Here is a 22,141-nt window from a genome sequence, read left to right on the forward strand (position 1 = left end):
GACATTGATAAAAGTCTATCAATACCTAACGATATCTATCATTGATCGAATCTGAAATTTTGCTACGAACTTTAAAGTACATTTGATTCAAATCAATTAAAATTAAAATTATTTACAAAATATAATCTAAAATACTTGAATAAACTATAAAGAGTTAGATAAAATTTGTTATATTTTATAAATAATTTTAACATTTACTATTTTTTAAAATGCCGGATTCAATTAATATAAATCGGACTTGCAACAGTGAAAGATATTTTAGAAGGTCACGTTAATGGAGATTTTGGTCTATTCATACCAAACCATTGACTTCGGATTTTAAGATTAAATAAATATTTATATAGTAAATGGATTTTAGACATTTCTTACATTTCCCATAGAAAACTACGGTTAGTTCCGTTATAGCCACACGTTCATAACCAAAAAATAATAATATAAACACATCAATCTCATTTCACTGGTAGATTTGTGGGTTTAAAAATTTAGTGGACTTTCTACAAATTGATGTTCTCTCTCTTTTCTCTTTCTTTTGTTATCTTTCATGAGATTGCAAAGTATTAATATCTAAATAATCTTAAGATTTATTAAAAACACTAAATTTAGCTATTTAGAAATAATTAGATAAAACGTTTGATAAATTAGTTTCTTTAAAGATTTTTTCTTTGATTATGTGCATTTAGATAAATATTGTGTGAAATTTATAATTTATTAAATTCTAAAATTTTTATAGTAAAGTTGTTATTGTATCGATTTTAATCAATCGTTTTATCATTAATTAAGCATTTCAACAATTTACCACTTATAATATTCAAATACACGAATAATTTAAGGTAGTTGTGATAAGGAATTTGAATAGAGCAATTATAAGTTATCAACACTATTTTTCAAAAGATAAAAAGAAAAAAAAGAGTTAAGTTTAAGTTGAAATTTATAAAACGAAAAATTTCACAAAATAAAATTTTGTTTTATTACGTGACTGAAAGAAAGAAAGTATAATGCGTTTGTGTGTATTCTTTTTTTAATCATTTATCCAACCGAAATAGACGGAAAACTAGCTAAATACTTGACGTCCGTGAAAACGACGTTATCTTTTCATAAATCGGCTCTAAAATGACGCCACGTGTCCAGACTAAATCTCCCGGATCCATACAATCTCTTCTCAGCTCCCGGCTTTAGATTTCGTTGCGCTTCTAAAACCCGTGGCCCCAAGTTTTCGGCCACGTTGGAAATATCTTCGTCCTACGTGGCTAATTTGGACCATCCCACAGCTTCAATTTGTCCACGTCATCCCCCCGCGTACTCTCTGCAATATCTTCTTCCATTTTTTTTCCTTTAATTTTTCTCTTCCAATTAGTTCCGAAGAGAAAAGAAAAAGAGAAAAAAACTGAAAATTCGGTCATTACCCTCTTTCTTCAACCTCTAGCCTCCTTGTTTCCGAGGCTGGTCAAGCAACTTCGTCACTGCAACTTTACTCGCAAACAACATACAAGGCGAAATTCAGCGATTTCTGAATTGGAGATAAAGTTAAGCTTTGAGATTTTACGTTTCTTCAGACCCTTTTCCCCCCACCTCCAGCCTCCAGATCGATCTGGAAGCTCTGATGGTAATGTTCTTCATACGTGGTTCTGTTTCTAATACTACTGTTGTTTTAATTCGTAGCTACTCGTTCTTTTGATGATTCATACTTATTGTTTCATTTGCTTTTTCTTTGTTTTTTTTTTTTTTCAGTAATAATCAATAAGATTCTGCGTCAAGTTTGCATATGAGAAGTCTCTGTTTTTTTTATAGATTACTACGTTGATCTTTCTAGGTAATTTGTGGATCGGTCTATTGAGGTTAATGTCAGGAGATTCTCGGTTTGCTTCACTTTAGGGTTTGATAAAAAAATTTCTTTTTTAGAAAAATTTGATGGGTTCAGTTATGTTATTCACTTTCTTGCTGCTGCTAGGAATAGGATTAATTGGTTAACGTCTGCAAACATTTGTTTTTGCAGTTCGCGTTATTCTTGTTTTTCATGTATAATGGTTAGGCTTTTAAGGTACTGTGGTTTTTCCAGGGAGCAGGCTACCATTGGATTTTGCGGCCCTTGTTGGATTTAGAATACGCACTGAATCTGTCTCCAATACTCCACCGTAGTCTGTGTGGACTTCATGGTCGTTTCTACTTGTTTAAGTTGAAGGGTGCCTTTGGGTTCTTGAAAATCGAATAGAGTTATGTGCTTTTGTTCTGTTGATTGGAGAGTGATTTTAGATACTGGGAAACTAGAGTTTTACGTGCTCAAGCTTTCTGATTCTGATTGACGACAAGTGTCTACCTGATGAGTGCTCATGCCGGCAGGCTGAGAGAGTTAAGAGAAACAAATCATCACGCCCATGATGGTAATGGAAGCGTGAATAATGGTGTATCCGGCAGGGAACAGAGCCCGGTTGAGGAAAATGAGTTGAAAATCAATGGATTAGCTAGAAATACAGAGGATGGTCGAAAATCCACTGTCCATGCGCAGGACATTCTGCAAATACAACAACAACAGCAGCCTCAAGGATCTATGGTCTGCTGGGAGAGATTTCTACATCTTAGGTCTCTGAAGGTTCTGCTTGTTGAAAATGACGACTCCACTCGCCATTTAGTCACTGCACTGCTTCGTAATTGCAGTTATGAAGGTCAGTAAATTGGTCTTTCTGGCACTTTTTTCTACATGCATATGACTGGCTGTTTTCAGACGTGTGTGTGTGCGCACACGTGTATGTATATATATTTTTTAATTTCAACAATTTATGGTCTCAGACTCTCAAGTTTCCGCTATCTTCTGACCTTCTCTGATAAAGTGTAATTTCCGTAGTTAGGAAGTACTAATTTCATTACACAAACAGGAAGTACTTATTCATTACACAAGTAGTTTCTATTATTGCGGAAGTACTAATTTGATGTAGCTACTATTTTATTTTATTTTGGAAAAGGAAACAATGTAGCTTCCATTTTCAAAAGAAGATCTTTAATATCTGCTTTCATCCATGGCTTCGAGCTGGAGTATTCTTGATGAGCTCTTTCTAGACCCAAGAGTTCCTCTGTGAACTCGTTCTAGAGCTTGGAGTTCCTTAAATTATCTTTTGTGCAATTCTGGACCTCAGTCAAGTACAAGTTGGCAATTTTCTTTGTGGACTCTTCTTGCAAATAGCAAGTTCGTTCCATTTGTATTCCCTATTTCAAACTAGGAAGAGCACTAGTTGCTGCAATTCATATACCTGTATGTCATTACATGCAAAACCTTTTATGAAGGATTTCATTAGCTTAGTAATGATTAAAAAGTTCTTGTTCAAGGAAGCAATTTTTTGCCCTTACGAGTCTGAATTTGATTTTTGCTGTAACTCCGTATTTAATAGAACATAATTGTTTCCCTGGTCCCAGCATCTAAATTTTTGTACTAGAATTCTTACTTACAGCAGTAAGGGAAGTTGGCAATGGGCATGACTGGTATCTGGTTTATAACTGACATTGTTGTCGATACTTTAGGTTGACTTTGGGGGTGGGGAGAGGGGTTGTTATTATGTTGGTCTATTTTCTTATGTTTGCAAGCACTCGTATTCTGGTTAGGAACCCTACTTTCATATAAAAAAGGTGGACTTTAAATATAAATTTTATATTTTTCATTTTTCTGGATAGTGTTAGGTCACCAGTTATAATGAAATATAGTAGGAAGGGAAATAAAGGAAAAGCATGTGTATGGAAGCATTGCTTCCGTTGGGTCCGGCGACCATAGTTAGTTAGGATGTAAGGGGGGAATATGTGTGAGGGAAAGGGGAGGAAGGTGTCTGGTCATTTTGGGTATAGGGAGTCTTCTCTTGGTTGTGAGAGGAAGATAGTAGTCTTCGTTCTTGTTCTTCTTGTTCCATTTGATATTGTAACAGCCTTTGGCTGATTTCTGAATTCAATAAAGCTTTTGGAGTTGGTGTCCTATCAGATAGCACACATGGAAAACCACGTAGGAGTGGATTTAAGGCGTCCTTTATTTATGAGCTATTCTTTTCCTCTAACGTATTTTGGTAGACAAATAGTTATGTGGATCCTATGTCTTCGGTTGATCTTTTAATATCCTTTCATCAATAATTGCATAGTTAAAAATAAAGCTTTCCTGCGTATGATCTGACTTTCATTTGGGTTTTATGTTTCTTTTGTCATTTTCTGGTTTACCACCCTTTCTTGCTTGTCGGCATTGTTAGTAATTGCGGCTGCAAATGGACTACACGCATGGAAGATGCTAGAAGATCTGACAAATCACATAGATCTCGTCCTAACAGAGGTGGTCATGCCTTGCTTATCTGGCATTGGTCTTTTATGCAAGATTATGAACCATAAAACGAGAAAGAATATACCTGTAATCAGTAAGTTTCTCGGAGTATCTCGTTTATCAAGCGAATAGCTCTCAAGTATTTTTATCTTTTTATGCCAGCTAATCTATTGGTTTCTTTAAGTTTTATGTCTTTTAATTTTTTACTTTGATGCTATACTCATGCAGTGATGTCATCTCATGATTCAATGGGTTTAGTCTTTAAATGTTTGTCAAAGGGTGCTGTTGATTTTTTAGTGAAGCCCATTCGGAAGAATGAGCTTAAAAATCTTTGGCAACATGTTTGGAGAAGATGCCATAGCGTGAGTACTTTCACTTTCTTGTGTTCCTTCTTGATTGCATTATATTGATTAGCTGACTTTATGACTTGTTATAGATGGATAAATATTGAAGAGTGAAGTACTTTTTAGTTTTTGTTTTCCTTTTAGTTAACTATCTATAATGAATGTCACTCTCCTTTCTCAGATCTGCCTGAATTTTTGCCGGGCGCATTCTCATAGAATTTTGGCTCACATTTATCTTCTATGTACTAGGGGTATTGGACACTTGATATTTTCCTAGTAATTATGTCATACTGATATCTAGTTTTTCTCTTAGTCTAGCGGCAGTGGAAGTGAGAGTGGCACACAGACCCAAAAATCTGTGAAGTCAAAAAGTGTTGAAAAATCAGATAACAACACTGGGAGTAATGATGAAGAAGAAGACAACGAGAGCATTGGTTTCAATATTGCTGATGGGAGCGATGATGGTAGTGGCACACAGGTATTACATGTTTTTGTCAGGAGACTAAGGATTGCTTTATATGCACGTGAAAGAAACATATTGCATCAAAGATAGTAGGGTTTCTCTCTAACTAGCTTTGGCTAAACAAATGCTATTTGAAAGAGTGGCATCATGTTTACATAGTTGAATTGTTGATTAAAAGGGAGAAATTTGTATTTATGATAATAGAAAGTTTTCATAGCTCAGTTCATATTTAAATAAGTACTACTTCCCGCCCTTCTCAGCTGCACGAAAATCTTGGAAGTAACCTCTTGAATTGCTCTCAAATGCATCACGTGAGATATGTACAGCTCCGCCAGTTGCCGGAGCGACCATCGTTCCACCACCACCTCCTCCTTTTCCTCCACTTCCTCCACCATTCCCACCTTTGCCACCTCCATCGCCACCGCCAGCTCCACCTCCTCCGCCTTTATATCCACCACTGCCTCCTCCTCCACCCTTTCCTCTGCCAGCCATGAGTTAGGAAATCAAATAAGAATTTTTTATTTAGTAGCGTAACAGCGATTTCAGAGTATATTAAAATAGTTGAAATTGTTTGTATTCATTAGACGTTGATTATATGGTCCGTCTTATTTCCCTTGGCTATGTGTTAGTTACAGTGCTAGTTACTTATTTGATTGTAGATTAGATTATCCAAGAGAAATTTCTTTTCTTTCCTTCTCTTATTTTTCAATTCGCTCTGTGTTGCTGATGTGGCATGTTATGCTTTTCTCAATAATCAACCTTATGCTAGGATATATAGTTTTTAATAGGCTAAAATGACATATATGAAGTGGAGTGAACGCAATCACTATATGATAAAAGTAAAGACTAATGTATTTACTTCAACCCTAGTACAATAGCATGTGTTCTGATAAAACGAAGTAGTTACTGGAGTCTTTTGCTAACTAAAGCAACCTAGTGATTGAACCAGGAAACCTGGCGTTCTACGAGGCAAGAAATACTTCCTTTTTTTCTTGTCTATTATCTGTTTTGGGATCAATATCCTTGCCAGCATGCAATTTAATCAATAAGTGATCAACTATTTCTACATTTTAAGATTGGTTTAAAAGATGTGACTGAGTTTCAGTCTTGGAATTGTTAGGACTGCATAATTGTTTACTATCAATGATGGTTGGTGTCCTAAATTCTGAAGGTTTTCCGAATCAACCACAAATTGGGAGAAAAAAAGAGAGGTAAAAAAAGATTCGAGGGCATACAAAAAACAGTCCATACTATGGGGGAGCCAAACGGCATGCTATATAAAAGGAATCTCCAAATTGGCTATTACAAATGTTCTCGGACGCTCATATAGAAGCATTAGACCTAGCGAACGACCAAATTTCGTCCCAATATCTTTCCAAATTCCTAAATGTTCAGAAGGTTCCCTAGGCAACTGTAACTAATATCACTTTCTCTTTCTAGTTCATAGAAGTACCATCTTCACTAAGAAAAATACCATATTTTCCAAATTCATACAATTGAGAGTGTTCCCTAGCCAACGGTAACAAGTGTCACATTCTCTTTTCAGTTCGTTGAAGTGCCACTTTCACTGAGAAAATACCATATTTTTGTCATAAGCTTATCCAAGGATTCCCAACTTTAGTGCCACTTCTCACTTCAATTAGATCAAATGTATTTTAACTTGTATAATGCTCTTATCGTTGCCATTTTCTGTTAAGTGGGTAGCACTTGTTTTCCTGTGATAAGACTTAGGTCCATCCTTTAACCAGTTAAAGTTGTTCAGTTTCTTTGGTTGGTTTTTTTGTTTTTTTTTCCTGGTAAAGTGGGGTGGATATCTTCTTGCTAATTTCCATTTCTCTTTCTGCAGAGTTCTTGGACTAAGCAAGCTATAGAAGTTGAAAGCCCTCGACCAGTATCTGCATCAGCATGGGATCATAAACGTGAACGTCCTGATAGTACTTGTGCTCAAGTTGTTCACTCAAATGCTGATGCATTTGCCAATAATGCGGCAATTATTTTGACAGCAGGGTGCCAGGTGCAGAAAAAGCAACTTGGTATGTCTTTCAATATCTGAGTGAGTCTGATAACTATATGAACTGTTCATGATACGTCTAACGTTTTTCCATTTCATTCTTCTTCAGAAACTGCTACCTTGGCTAAAGTTGAACTAGGCATGCACAGAAATCTAGATTTACAACTTGAACTCTCTACGGAGCATCCAACCAAGCTAGTTAATAGAAAACAGAACATCAGGCTTGAGATTGGGTCTAGTGGATTCAATGAGCAGTTCAACAAAGGACATCTCGACCTCAACTCTGAGAGCCCATCGAGCAAACTTAAGTATGAGGAAACAACTGTTACTGGTCTTGGTACCAATCTTACTGATTCCAAGATGGATGTCACTGTGTTTGAGGCACCGAGCTGCCATCCCAAGACCACGGACATTAAGAATAAAGATGTTACAGATTCAGAAGATTTTCCATCTCTTGAGCTTGGGTTAAAAAGGCTTAGAGGAGTTCAAAAGACAGGGAAAGCAGTCCAAGATGAGCGGAATGTTTTGAGACGCTCAGATTCTTCAGCTTTTTCTAGGTATGTGAGAAAATGGTCCATCTTTCCAAATATTGTTTCAAATTGTTGAGGCAATCCCTTTTTGACCAAAAAAGTTCACTATCCATACAATCACAGGTACAATGCTGGCTCAAATTCTAACAAGACTCCAACTGGTAATGCTGGAAGTAACTCTCCACCTAGCAACTCTCCACCTGTTAATGGCTTAGAAGCTACAAATCAAGAGAACATGCAAGATATTCGATCTCGTTCCAGTGGTAACCCTCCCAATCAATGCTCAAATGGAGACAGCAATAATATCGACATGGGGTCCACTACCAATAATGCATTTTCCAAGTCTGTAGTTACTAATAACAAGTCAGCAATGGGATCAACAGTAAACTGCTTGTACCCATCGGCAGCTTTCCACCCTGTTAAGAATGACAGTCTATCTGTTCCACAGCTAGCTGATAATGTTAATAATGTCACAACTGCAACAATGCAAGCTCAGTCTAATTTTGTGCACAGGGAATCTCAAATGCAGCAACTTTGTCACACGTATGATCCTACTCATCAGCTTGTCCACAATATGCAACGATTATCGTCTGAGCATAATGATTTTTCATTAAAGAAAATATCTGCAGCTGCCACACATTGTGGGTCAAACAATGTTTTAAATGGTACTGTAGAGGGTAATGCAGCAAATTATAGTGTGAATGGTAGTGCCTCGGGCAGTAACCATGGAAGCAATGGCCAAAATGGGAGTAGCACTGCAGTAAATGCCGGAGGGCTGAATATGGAAAGTGATAATGGAGTAGGTCGAAGTGGGGATGCAAGTGGAAGTGGGAGCGGGAGTGGAAGTGGAAGTGGAAGTGGAAGTGGAAACAAAATGGACCAAAACAAAGTTTCACAAAGGGAAGCTGCCTTGACAAAGTTTCGCCAGAAAAGAAAGGAAAGATGCTTCCGTAAAAAGGTAATGCTACTTGGTCTCTCTTTTAGTCCAATGCTCCTTATATTTTGTGACTCTTCGTCTTGTATAGCTTGGTATTCATATATATGGGTAATTGTTCTATATCCAATCTGAGCATCAATGAGAAGCACAGATATAGACAGGGCTAAATGTATATGTGTATATTCTATGATTGATTATATGCATATGCATCTCTACACATTTCAATGATCTCACATCAGATTTTTATTTATTTACTCTGACAGAAATGATTAAATATGAAAAACTTTAAAGGAACTTGAAGAACAAATTACTTTTGTTTCTAATAATACAGTCCCTCACAGTAAATGGCAATGGTTTGAAGCTAGGTGCTGCATATAAATAGTTAAAATCAACCATCTCAAGAAAGTAATTGTCATTTTGCTCTTCTATTTCTGTCTAGATCAAAATTTGTGCAAAAATAGGAAATGATTTAATCTTCCAGCTAAGTGTTCGACTAATTTTCATTAAATGTCACTGTAAGAGAGATTGGCATGTATTCAACAAGCTTCACATACCTTTTCTACGATTGCTGGTGTATTAGATAGTAGATACTAACATGCTATGATTTGAGTCTGTGCTTCAGTAAGGATTGCGATATAATTTTATTACTGTTATACTTTATTAATTATTTTGAGACTTCAATGTTTTTGCAATTAGGGGAGACCTTTCTTTCATTGGTCATACGAGAGTTGATATGTTTCTTGCCCACCATTTTCTTCATGTTTGTTGATCATTTTTTTAAAGCACATTCTTAAAGCACATTGGATAGTTGTGCCCTTCTCTGGGGCCGGTATATTGCATATTTACTAGATCAACGTGCAAGAAAAGGTTTTATTTGGAAAAGAAATTGTATTCCCTGGGTACCATTCTTGAGACATGTTAGAATTACCGATAAGACTTTTATCGATTATAGTATGCAGCACTAGAAGTTGGCTTTGGAACTTCTAAATGGTCTCTCGTTACGTTGTGTCAACTGGAATAATTGCACTTATTGCTATGCTTTTCTTCTGGTGTATCTTGCTCTATAGATTCTGACTTATTGTTTTTAAGGAAAGGATGAGATTGCTTATTTACTCGAGTTCTTGTGTGTTTCTGTTGAGATGCTAGTTTTCTGCTAAATGGACTACTTATCAGTTACCTCTACATTCTTTCACAGGTCCGATACCAAAGCAGAAAGAGATTAGCCGAACAGAGACCCCGTGTCAGGGGACAGTTTGTGAGGCAAAACACGAGTGAAAACACAAGCAATGCAGGAGATGGCTAAAGTCATTGCATTGTTTTGGTAAAAAGCAAAAAAGAAAAAGAAAAAAAATGATTTGGTTTTCCCTTTAACAAGAAATGTTACCATGTGCATGTGGGAAAATAGATAAATTAGAGTGTACCATTTTAGACAGAAAAATGATGTCTTTACTTAACAATTCTAAATTAGACAGACAAAGCTGAACTGGACTCTGTTGCCAGTGGCTACTGGACTTCTAATTCAAGAAGGCCTTCTGCCTTTCTGCATCAGAAAACTCTATTTTAGTTTTGTATTTGGACACAATGCGGGTGTATTATTATTATTCATTGTTATTACCTTCATCTTTTCTTTCATACATAGCTTACTTGCAATGGTTTCATTTTTCAACACAAACAGTAACTTTCTTTTTGTGCACCCTTCTTCTGGTTCTACCACCGCCACTGCCACGACGAGTTCAAATGTTGCACGAATGGTGTGTCGACTTTTTTGCAAGTACGTGACCGATGAGTAGTTTCTGCTCTCCTCTACACAGGTCTCAATTTCTCACACCATCTGACTACTACTAACGCTGCTCAAGTAATAGTTTGTATGTGAACTTCCATGTTCTCAATTTGTTGACTTCATATCAGTACATTCTGTACACTACTGACATAAAATTGATTTGTTAACAGATCAAATTATATTGGATTAGATTTTGTGTAGTTTGGATTTTTTTTAATAATAAAATATGATAAACCAACCAAACACTTGGTAAATGGATTTGGCCTCATTTATTAGGTATGAAGGGGAAATAGAAAAGTTCAATTCAATTCAAAATCAAGTTTAGCTTTGCACAACCTTAAATCTACCACGCTACAGGCATGTGCTGATGTGCGTTCATTTTCATATATATGCGTATTGATTTCCAAAAGTATAGTGTATTTTTTATGGGAATGTACGTCGTGCATCATTTATTATTATATATGGAAAAATTGCGAAAACTAATGCCAAAGAAAATTATCTGTACGAATTTTGGATATCACATGGCCCCAAATGTATGGAATCGTTGGTTGGATTGGACTACATGCCTTTATCAGGTAGGTAGATGCTTGGATGAGATATGAAATTGTTATTATTATACCTTTAAATAATTGAATGTAAAAGGAAAATGGACATTTTAACTTAAAAGAAGTATGAAAATGTTGCAATAAAAATGCTCTCAACTGACTTGGTCCTCAAAATCGACATATCGTTTTTTGATTGATTTTAATTTAATAGATCGACTTGGTTTTTCAAAATCGTTCTTTGATCAAAATCGACTAGATTTTTCAAAATCGACGCATCATTCTTTGATTGATTGATTTTAATTTGATAGATCGCCTTGGTTTTTCTATCTATCATGTTCATCCCTATTCACAACCATAAAATTGGTTATAATTTAACATTTGTTTTTAATTTAACATTTGTTTTCAACTCTATATAATCAGAAATTATGACAAGTGTGTGAATTGAAATCCAGATGATCAAATCGAAGTGCCGTGCTCTAATACTTTCTTTAGGTGACTTGAGGGTGTTAAAAGGACTTTATCAGAAGAATCTTTTTTATTTAAATACTTCTTGATTTTTATATTTAAATGAGTTTAGAATAAAATTTGAAGTTGTTTCAAAACCTGTTATGACTAATAAACACTTCAATTTTTTTCAAATTAATCTGTTGAAAAGTGAAACTGAACACTCTAAAACCCAAATGATATAAAAAGGGTGGGTTCAGCGCTCGTGTCATCAAGATTTACAAAGAATTTGCCACATTAGCATGCCTCGTCATTTTTCTACTATTCAACAATCAAATTAACATAGAAACCGATTAGAACCATTTTTGAAAAATGAGAGATTAAAGTGTTACTTTTGAAACCTCATGAATCAAATAAACATTAATTTCAAATCTCAAGAACCAGTATATGTATATTTTTTGGGGGAGAAGTGGGGTGGGGGTAGCAGAAAGGAACGACAATAACTCACCTTTGACATAAGAATGTAATGTTGAAAAGCAGAGATTTAGAGCTACTAATCATTTATCTACAACAGAAAGGTTCTGAGAGAGATTTGGAATTACTTGAAAAGAACAAAATAACGAGAATAAATTCGTCATCTCAGCACAACAACCAACGAGTTGTTAAAAGAATGGTTCTTCTAACCTCCACGATTTGTAGACAGCACAACGGTTCTATCATCCTTTTTCTTCCCGAGTACAACCGTGGCTCCAGTCAATAGTTACATGACAATTTTAAACAAACAATTCTGTAACGATTAGAAAGTAGGAAAATTCTAACATTTAAAAGAAAGGACATTAGTTGAGATAAGAGATCAGACTTTCTATCTCTAGATGGTGGGTCATGTCAATTACTCTCCAGCAAAACTAATTAGAAAGAACCTAATTATGGACACTTGCTTTAAATTTTATTCTAGTTTATTTTTCCTCCCACCTTTTGAGGATGAGAGAATCGGAAATTTCACTTTCAAATTTCTCTGCCTCCCTACTCTACCAATTCACATTCAAGAGCGGTTGAGTTCCGAAAAGTTAACCCTGTTTCCTCAAATGTTCTTACTATGGTTTGCATATGATTTCTACGCCTCCCTTCCTCGTATCTTGAGGCTTGAATATAAGAGTTAAATACACCAAATTCAAAGAAAAGAAAAATGTTTTAACAACTAACTTTATAGGCCCCGTTTTGTACCCTTGATTTTTGGTTTTTAGTTTTAAGCTTACAAACACTCCTTCCACCCCTAAGTTTCTCGTTTCGTCATGTACTTTCGACCTATTTTTTAAAAAACCAGACTAAAATTTGAAAATTAAGAAAACTATGTTTTAAAAGCTTATTTTTGTTTTTAGATTTTAACTAAGAATTCAACTCTTATACTTATGAATAAGGAAAAACATGGACAAGAAACTGAGGAAATATAGGCTTTAGTTTTAAAAAAATGAAAAATGAAATGGTTACCAAACAAGTCATAGTTTTCAAATTAGTTTTTAAATTATGGCTTTGGTTTTCTAAAACATTGATAAAAAAAAAAAAAAATTAAGGGGTGTCTATAGAATTACTTTTCAAAAACTAAAAGTCAAATGGTTACCAAACAGACCTAAGTTTTCGATTCTGAAGCTTAAAACGGTACTTCAATTGTTAATTTTTCAATTAGAAGCTTGAATCTAGGCCTTTTCTTTTTTACCAAAATGAAGAGGCAATAACTTACTTCAATTAAAGCCAAACACCCTCTATTTCTGTTTTTGTGATCAATCAGCCTTCTTCAGCAGACTCAAGAGGACACCAGTGCTCAGACTTATTGCGACAAATCCAAGAGATGCCTCAGTTGGAACGTGGAATCCTGCATGAAGAGAGAGATCAGTGAATACTCAAATTTTAAAATATATATAGGTGTCATAACAGATTTGAAATTTCTGATGGACAGAAGCATGCTCACCGAAGAAATCAAGGATCATCTTGCTCCCAATAAATGCTAAAACAACGCCAATGGAAGGCTGGAAGGAGATTGAAAATATGGAGAAAATTTCCTTCAGTGGACGTTTATAGGAGAGCAATAACTGAGCCATTTGTAAGACTTGGAAAACACCAAAAAGGCTTGCACAGTAAGGCCATAGTATTTGTCCAGAATTATACGGTCACCAAAAATATTTTCGAATTGAGTTTTCAATTTCACCATTTTATTTAAATCAACCAAGTCCTAAGGTGGACAAGCTTTAAGACTTTCAAGGAACGTTTGGAGCAGGAGTTAGTTATTATAGTCATATGTTATTACAACTGGGTAATAATAGTTTATGTTTGGGTTATAGATTATTTTGGTTTGAGTTACAATAGTATAGATTGAAGTGTAAACTACTTTAGTTTGTGAAGTAAATAGCAAACATTGTAGCAAAGAGTAAAAAAATAGTGAACATAAAATAGTAAAAACAGTAGAAAATAATAAAAAATTATGAACGTAAAAATAGTAAGAACTGTAGCAAATAGTAAATACTGTAACAAATGAGGTTTTGAAATAATATTGACCGTAGCTAATCGAGTACTACAAAATAATATATACTATAGCACAATGTGGTTAATTATAGTTTTCAATAGTCTTTGCCCCAAACTCCTCTTGAGACTTTAAAAGGACCTTTTTAAACTTGTGGTAGACCAAGTCCACCAGGGAAAAAAAAGTGAGATACAAGAATGATAGAACTTGACATGCTCTTGATCTGTTTTACGTCTAAAATTTTACCTGTAAGTACTCCAATTCTGACATCCCATCAGCTACAAGAATGAATAGGGATCGCAAACCTGTAGCACACAAAAATGGTCATGATGCATCTCCAAGAATTTTAATTAACTGCATACATACTAAAGTTGCTCTCAACTTGTTAAAGGAAACAAATGAACAATACAGTATCCTGACACATCTTCCACGATAGGATTTTCTATTTAATGTTTCCTTTTCAAACCAAGAAAAAGAAAAAGATAGCACTTTTTTATTTAACTACTACGAAAACTCTTGAACCCATTAGCCACTAATATTCCCATATTTAATATTTGAGCGAGCCATTAGATCAAATAAATGTTGGCAAATTATTTAATGATTGAAGTGATGTAAAGAAAAGAAGAAGAAAATCAATTCCGAAGTTGTTAGGATCCATTTAACCAAGAGGTTAATTCAGAAGAAGGGTACGTTACCTAAAATGGCAAAAAAATTAGACGAAAACACTATGAAAGGGTCCCTTGTAACACCAAAAACGGCAGGTATTGAATCAACCTAGCACCATGTTCAAGAAAATAAAGGTTGAATGAGCATTTCCATAAACTAAAAAAGTGAAGTAAATTAACATCCTGATGCATATATAACATGATTGAGTCATGAATAACATACTGCAAATGCTATATCACTGAGCTCAATTACAGCTACGGTGAGCAGTAAAGGTGTTGCCTGTCCAAAATGTTCGAGACCTGTTAGAAATCATGTCAAATTTAAGTTTACAGGATAGATTTACAAGCTTTCAATGGAACAATGTGACATGCTTCTCGATAAGAAATTTTTTTCCTCTTATTTCATGCTCAACATGAGGAAACATCATCAATGGTATTCCTAAAAGCTACAGTAGAGTCTATCATAACTTACTTTCTTCACACCCTCCTGAAGTGTAAAAAAGCGATTCCCATCATAGGTTGCTGCAACAATATAACAGGGAAAGTAAGATCTAAACCATGAGCATAAAAAGAGAGAAAAAGAATAACCATTAAAAGAGAGAGAGAGAGAGAGAGAGAGAGAGAGAGAAATGTCCCGTTTGAGAGTAAGCCGACCAAACAGACTGGAAAAGTAACACTTTCATACCCTGTTCAGTGTTTTCCTCATATAACTAATAAACATCTTCCTCAGAAAAAATTCAATTACATTGCATGAAAATTTTCTCATCCCCATCTATTCTTTGATAAATCATCTTAATAGTTTCTTCATCAGTTACCTAAGCAAATATGGACTATGATTTAAGGAAAGTCGATCATCATATTAATGAGGTTCGCCATTTTTCATGCAGCAAATATACAAAAGTTGAAAAGGAGTCTACTTTACTTCCTCTGAACTAATAAATGTGTTAAGAAAACAGAATAGATGATCAAGCACTTGTCACGAGTACATACTCCAACAGAAAAACAAATATAAACTAGTTTCAAAATACCTGTAACAGGAATTAATTTTTGGCATGTCTTTACTACAAAGTTGTCTGATAGATCGCCGTCATCCTCTTCATCACTTGCAAACAGCTGCAGAATTCATGATACATTTAAGCTAAAAGGTCCTAATAATTGATCATCAGAAAGCATATGGAAACTTAAAAGTAAAAAGCTTAGAACAACAACCTGAAATGATGAGAATAGAAGTATAGCAGCCAGAAGCAGGTTCACAGCCTCAAATCTCTGAAATAGTAGATACAATTCTCAGATAGACTATATGAGCAAACTGGAATACAACAGGAAGAGAAGTTACCTGCAGAGTGGCTGTTCCCAGAAGTATGATTGTTAGACGAAAGAAAATTGCACCAGAAATACCATAAGTAAGCACCCGATTCTATATTTCAAAACCGACAAATCATCAACATGCATAGACATTAAATTATTCAGGAAAGCAAAGTAATAGCAATAGTTTGCATGCTAACTAGCAATTTAATGATAGCTTTGGACAAAATTAGCACCTGATACTCCGTTGGCACTTTAAAGTACTTGAAAATCAAAACAAAGACAAAAAGATTGTCAACTGACAAACTTTGCTCCAGAAGATACCTGAAAATTGTCATAAAATCAGACATTAACAGAGCATAAAGAAGTAAAATAAAGTGAAGAGTTCTACAAATACAAGGTAAGGCATCTTTGGATCTCCCAAATCTCTACATTAAGAATTAATGTTACACACTACAAAGTTCAAAACGAAGCTTCTACCAATACGAAATGTGTAAATGTGTTCTTGTCCTAGATAATCTGCAAAGTTCTTCTTAAAAGCTAAACATAAGCCACGAATCCAAGTACCAATGTAACCAAGACCGTATGGGACTTGGCAGTGCAAGTCACATTCGGCATAATGCTTCCCTATACGACATTTTTAATTCCCCAATTACCAACGAATTTATAAATCGTACTTGATTAGGGTCAACTCCATTTGTTATCCTATCAACCAACTTGCTAAAGGAAAATGACAACCGAAGAAATCGTGTGTTTGCTGGAGAGACGATTGTAAAATGTAGTACGCAACATACCCAGCAAAAAATTCAGATGCCTTGCCAACTCCATCTTTCAAACCCACCCCAATACCAAATGCCACGGCAGTAGCAACCTAGAACAGAAAATAAGAAGTAGCAAATCAATTAACAACGAAAAGCCATACTGTTTGATTACAATGAAAAATTAAAGACAAATAAGTGCTTACACATAGAGCAACATTTCTAATAGAAGAAACTTTACTTTCAGGCCCCTCAATCGTTCCTCGAACGGAAGACGTCCTATTGGCTTCTGCAAATTCGTCTCACTGTTACCATATGATGAACAAGTAACCACAATTGGAACATGCCTCGCTATTATCCACCTCTAATTGAAACAGACATATACTAATATCACCATTAAACTTGAAGAAGAAAAAACTCGCCGAAACACTGACTGACCTGCAGTAGATGGATCGCCCTCCCTCTCGATTCGACTGGAGCATCGAACCAAAGGGCGCGGAGAAGGATGGCAGTTGAGGATAACTACGAATACGAATGCATACAATACTCAATCAGATTACGCCGACCTTCACAATGGAGAGAAAAGGGAAGAGTTGAACCTGAGGAAAATTGAGGAACGTGATTGTGGACAGTCTCGATCCATGTTCGAGGATGAAAATGAGGGTGTGATGAAACCTTAGGCCATGGAGAATCGAGCTTCGAAGAAATTTGAACGCCGTTGTGGATGATTGAAGTCATTTCCACCGCTTCGAATAGCGGAGACTGAGGACTCACTATATCTTATCTCTACTTTTTTGTTCTTTGGAGTTTCTTTTAAACTTCAACGTGATGCTGAATTGTCGTCGTAAGAGGTCAATTAAGCCGACATGTCGAATCAGTTTTGTCAGCAGTCTCTTGCAGTATGTGGTACGTACGTAGTATCGTATCCGTATGTGCGCTTCAAAGCATAAGTGATTTCCTCGGGAGAAAGCATCGAGCCACTAGGAACAACATATAAACATTTTAGATCGAATATTCAGCCTAATCACGTATGAAAAAAGTAAACCAACTCTTCGAATCTTACCCTTCAATCAATTCTTGATACCAAAAATGCAAACCCAAATGAGATTTGTATCCTAATACAAGATTCTATACAATATTTTCTTTTTCCCAAAAGCATGTCTCCTGGATAGGTTTACAAAAAAAAGAGCAATCAAATAATAAATGAACTCTGGGCTCAACTCTACTAATGCCCGTAACATTATCACTAGTTAGGGTTTTTAGAACATTGTCGTCTGATGCGATAACGAGTCTACAATCAATTACGACAACAAGTCAATAAATGAAATAGAGTATATGAATGCCACCCAAAACCAAATGAGGCTAGCTAAGGCATTAGTACACGATCCTCGTGACGCAATGACTACCAAGCATTGGTGCACTAGTAGAAAAAGGGCCTACAATGACAGTTAAATGATGTCATTAAAAGTTTTCGTGATAGTTTTTTATAGTCATTAATGCGGGAGTCATGGAAAGTATTTTATGACAGTTGAAAAAAACTGTTACAAAATACGATTTTTGTGATATATAATAAATGTCACGAATGATATATTTTATGACAAATTATAACTGTCATTATTTACTTACGATGACAGTTAATAATTATCACAATTTACATTTTATGACAGGTTGTAACTGTCATTATTTAATTTCGATGACAGTTAATAACTATCATTGTTTATATTTTATGACGGAGGATAACTGTCATAGTTTATATTTTATGACGAAGGATAACTGTCATTGTTAATATTATACGACTGATATTAAATGTCATTATATATGATTTATGACACTTTTTAACTGTCATTATTTAATTTACCATGACTTTAATTAAATATCAATAAAACTTTTTCGATGACAGTTTTATTTTTCAATTTAAATGTCATATTTGCGTAATTAGTCACTGTTTTCAATAGCCCTCTTTTTTATCGAATCCTGTATTTCTTGTCGCCCTGTCATTACACATACTATTACAGACCAATACAATCACAAATGGAAAAACGGTGCACGCTTTGATAGAAAGAAACACACTTTGTAATATTGCTTTAATTGTTGGTACAATTACAAAGTGTGTTTTGATACGGACAAACTATTTAAATAACTACATTTAAACAAAAAAAAAATTCTACCAACCTACAAAAAAGCCTATACATTAATGAATTGGGGTAAATATAGCTTCATTGCTCCAATGGATTGGGGCAAAACCTAATAAGATAAGAGAAGGAAAAAAAATGATTCAACAAGACTCATTCACCCAAATAAACACATCACATTCACTTCATGACGAACAACACACTTCAACAACATAGAGCACAAATTAAGATAAATTACATACACACTTCAACAACACTTCATGATCAACAAAACACTTTAACAACACTTCATAATCAACAACATACTTCAACAACACTTTTTTATCAACAACACACTTCAACAACACTTCATGATGAACAACATTTCTTCAACAACTAACTTTTATCAACAACACACTTCAACAACATAGAGCACAAACTTAGCTAAATTATATACACACTTCAACATCAACAAACACACTTTTTTTTATCAACAACACTTCATGATCAACAACACACATCAACAACATACTTCAACAACATAGAGCACATACTTAGCTAAATTACATACACACTTCAAGATCAACAACACACTTCAACAACACTTCATGATCAAGAACACACATCAACAACACACTTCAACAATATAGAGCATATACTATAACTAAATTACATACACACTTCAACATCAACAACACACATCAATGGGTAAAAGTAAGAAAATTGATCGAACGATGCACTAGCACAAAGTACAAAAGGAGAGAAAACCAACCTATTGAACGAAAATGGATTATGAACTGCTGGGATTTGAAGTAGAAGGCTGAACATGGCAGCTGTATTTTCCTCCAGCACTGTATTTTTCATGGAAGCTCGAACACAAAAATATGTGATAAAGTATATGACAAAATATGTGAAAAAATGTGTGACAAAATATCTTATCCTAAGCACAATGTATGTGCTTCCCTACAAACTCAGCCCACTCAAACCTTATACAATCAATGTCATCATGTGTGTAAGCACGGGGTGAATCTTTCATCTGTAGACAATAAAGTGGTTCCAAATGAGTTTCATTTACAAAAAAGTATATATACACGCTAGTTTTATAACTGTTATTCTTATTATCTGTATGATAAAAACACTCGTTGACATTATGATGTCACGCATGAACCGCATCACGTAATAGCCACATTCTACTACTTCTGATTGCTTAGGATTCTGGAGATACACATACAAATGACTTGACCTATGTTAGAAATATGAATTAATTTACAACCCATAGTAACATAGACATTCACATACCTTCACGACCCTCTAATTTGGTTTTTTCTTATTCATTATGTTGAACGACCTACATAACAATATTGGAGTTTGAACTACTTAAACTATTGTCTCATTAAGAAAAAAGGAAGTAAAGGTAAAAGTAAGTATGACATACCTTTCAACTACTTCGGTTACATCTGGGTTAATACGGTTTTTCAAAGGGTCTATCCAAAAGACAGCACCCTTCGTAAGGTTTATTACAACCAATGTCCAATGATTCCTAAACGAAGATTTCTTGGTTCTGACCCAAATGTTGGCCACATGTGATCTATCAACCTCCATGATGGAGTGTCAGCCGGATGTCTCATAATACCATTGACTTTTCTATCCATCGCATGCCAATAGCATTCTCTAAGTTCTTAAACATTCTTATAAATCTTGGAACTATTGGAAAATACCACATCTGCTTGGCAGCCACTCCACTGTTTTCCTTCGTTGAGTTTTTATTGATCTTCCACCTTGACAAACCACACTTAGGACACTTTGTCGAGTTTGCATACTCTTTTCTATACAAACAACAATCATTAGGACATCCATCAATTTTTTGGTAACTCAGTCCTAAGGCACCTAGTGTTTTCTTCGCTTCATATAAAGAAGTTGGTATTTCGTTGTTGTCAGGTAGGAGATCACTTATTATGGACAAGAAGCTAGTGTTACTTCAACCATATCTAACCTTTAAGTTGTACAATCTCACGAGGGCTGACAACTTCGTGAATTTCTTACATCCTAGATATAAGGATTTCTTTGCATCATCAAACATAGTATCAAATGTATTGGATGTATTACAAGATTCGTCATGAGCGGATTGAAATATGTTTACTGTATTAAATAAATCGTCGTGTTCATATTTTTCATCGACTGTATTTTCTATTTTACTACTAACAGTCTTCGAGTTCAAATCTTCACCATGTCAAAACCATATCTTGTAACTTTTATCAATTCCATTGTGCACAAATGATACCGAACTATTGAGACATCCTTAAGTAAACGATTCCCGCATTTTAGACATGGACATCTTATCGAATTAGAACCTTTGGCATGAGACAACCCAAATTTAATAAAAATTTCAACTCCTACATCATATTCTATAGACATTCTATTTTCCATCATCCATGATTTGTCCATTCTGTAGATGTTACAAACACCAAATCTTCTATAATTGCCCTTTACACAAACCTGGATTACAAAAGAGATGGATGACAATTGTAGAAGAATGTCCAAGTGAAAGATTCATTAATGTATGACAAGGGTAAATATACATAAATATTAAAACAAATAATGAAATAATAAATCTAAACAACATTTCTTAACAATAATGCACCAAACACAATGCACCCCTCAAATAAAACTGGTGATGATCATGTCAACCAATAAGCCACTTAACTATAGTATTTGATATCTATAAAGATCCAATATATCTTTGGTGCAATCTTCCTTTTTATCAAGAAAACATACAACTCCTTTTATAGTTGCAATTCAAGAAAGCATGTGATCGTCAAAACAAACTTTAAACTAATGTATCCATTCTTTGAGTAAACTACTAGATCGTCAATTTAGGACACTAATAACATTTCCTGCTATTGACTCCAAATTCAAATAATCCAACACCATAAACTATAAACATCGATAAACTCCACACTCATGAAACTAACATTAGGACATATGTTCTTTGGTGTCTTCTCTGTTTTCGCCCTATGCCCTTTAACTAATTCGTAATCAATATTAGTGATACATAGGACTCACAAATTTCACATCACAATGTCTGTCTAATCATATTCTAACAAGCTTTTTAAAAATAACTATACAAATTTTCAAATTCTCAATTTTTAGAACTTGGCAAAATTTAGAAAATTTTGTTAAAAGTATATAACTATACAAAATAATATTTATAGATAGAAGTTTGCGTAAAATGAAAAATTTAATGGTTATCAAATGGAGTAGTAGATTTTAGTATTCACTTTTATTTGAATAGTCGGTCAAAATATAAAATAAATATGTTTCAATCTTTTTTTAGTTTTTAAATTTTAACTTGATTTTTTAAAAATATTATTAGAAGATAAACAACATACCATTAAAATTTAGAGACAAATGTAGAGTTTAGAAGCTTAAATTGCAAAATCCTAAAAAC

General features: G+C 34.6%; 2 protein-coding genes across 5 annotated transcripts; one reads left to right on the top strand and one right to left on the bottom strand.

Annotated features, from left to right (window-relative positions):
• The first annotated feature begins 1,298 nt into the window (after positions 1-1,298).
• On the top strand, positions 1,299-10,190 carry LOC103489735 (two-component response regulator-like APRR7). 3 transcript variants are annotated; one of them, XM_051089264.1, is made up of 10 exons: positions 1,347-1,603; positions 1,729-1,810; positions 2,057-2,660; positions 4,218-4,379; positions 4,514-4,647; positions 4,943-5,107; positions 6,939-7,125; positions 7,213-7,660; positions 7,757-8,591; positions 9,766-10,190. In XM_051089264.1, the coding sequence occupies exons 3-10, from the start codon at positions 2,318-2,320 to the stop codon at positions 9,871-9,873; spliced, it is 2,382 nt and encodes a 793-aa protein (XP_050945221.1). In that variant the 5' UTR covers positions 1,347-1,603; positions 1,729-1,810; positions 2,057-2,317; the 3' UTR covers positions 9,874-10,190. The 3 variants fall into 3 exon arrangements, with proteins under 3 accessions (XP_008447246.2, XP_050945221.1, XP_008447263.2); XM_008449024.3 differs by lacking the exon at positions 1,729-1,810 and having other exon boundaries at positions 1,299-1,603; XM_008449041.3 differs by lacking the exon at positions 1,729-1,810 and having other exon boundaries at positions 2,064-2,660.
• Positions 10,191-11,727: 1,537 nt separating this feature from the next.
• Positions 11,728-17,391, bottom strand: LOC103489749 (thylakoid membrane protein TERC, chloroplastic). Of its 2 annotated transcripts, XM_008449062.3 has the most exons (15): positions 17,182-17,390; positions 17,021-17,104; positions 16,789-16,871; positions 16,619-16,695; positions 16,061-16,148; positions 15,856-15,936; positions 15,729-15,785; positions 15,548-15,632; positions 14,992-15,041; positions 14,743-14,799; positions 14,550-14,628; positions 14,101-14,159; positions 13,306-13,363; positions 13,078-13,209; positions 11,728-12,126 (listed from the first exon to the last, which is right to left on the bottom strand). In XM_008449062.3, exons 1-14 carry the CDS (start codon positions 17,318-17,320, stop codon positions 13,118-13,120), a joined length of 1,089 nt encoding a protein of 362 aa, XP_008447284.1. In that variant the 5' UTR covers positions 17,321-17,390; the 3' UTR covers positions 11,728-12,126; positions 13,078-13,117. The 2 variants fall into 2 exon arrangements, with proteins under 2 accessions (XP_008447284.1, XP_008447276.1); XM_008449054.3 differs by having other exon boundaries at positions 11,728-13,209; positions 17,182-17,391.
• Between the last annotated feature and the right edge of the window lie 4,750 nt (positions 17,392-22,141).

The sequence above is a fragment of the Cucumis melo genome, chromosome 8 (genome assembly GCF_025177605.1).
Source record: "Cucumis melo cultivar AY chromosome 8, USDA_Cmelo_AY_1.0, whole genome shotgun sequence".
Classification (NCBI taxonomy): domain Eukaryota; kingdom Viridiplantae; phylum Streptophyta; class Magnoliopsida; order Cucurbitales; family Cucurbitaceae; genus Cucumis; species Cucumis melo.

Coding starts and splice junctions, on each gene's coding strand:
- LOC103489735 (XM_008449024.3), top strand. CDS start 2,318: ATGAGTGCTCATGCCGGCAGGCTGAGAGAGTTAAGAGAAACAAATCAT. Junction 7,126..7,212: donor GGTGCAGAAAAAGCAACTTG/GTATGTCTTTCA, acceptor ATTCTTCTTCAG/AAACTGCTACCTTGGCTAAA. Junction 7,661..7,756: donor GATTCTTCAGCTTTTTCTAG/GTATGTGAGAAA, acceptor ATACAATCACAG/GTACAATGCTGGCTCAAATT.
- LOC103489749 (XM_008449054.3), bottom strand. CDS start 17,320: ATGACTTCAATCATCCACAACGGCGTTCAAATTTCTTCGAAGCTCGAT. Junction 16,149..16,618: donor GCATCTGAATTTTTTGCTGG/GTATGTTGCGTA, acceptor GACAATTTTCAG/GTATCTTCTGGAGCAAAGTT. Junction 13,210..13,305: donor GATGATCCTTGATTTCTTCG/GTGAGCATGCTT, acceptor CTCTTCATGCAG/GATTCCACGTTCCAACTGAG.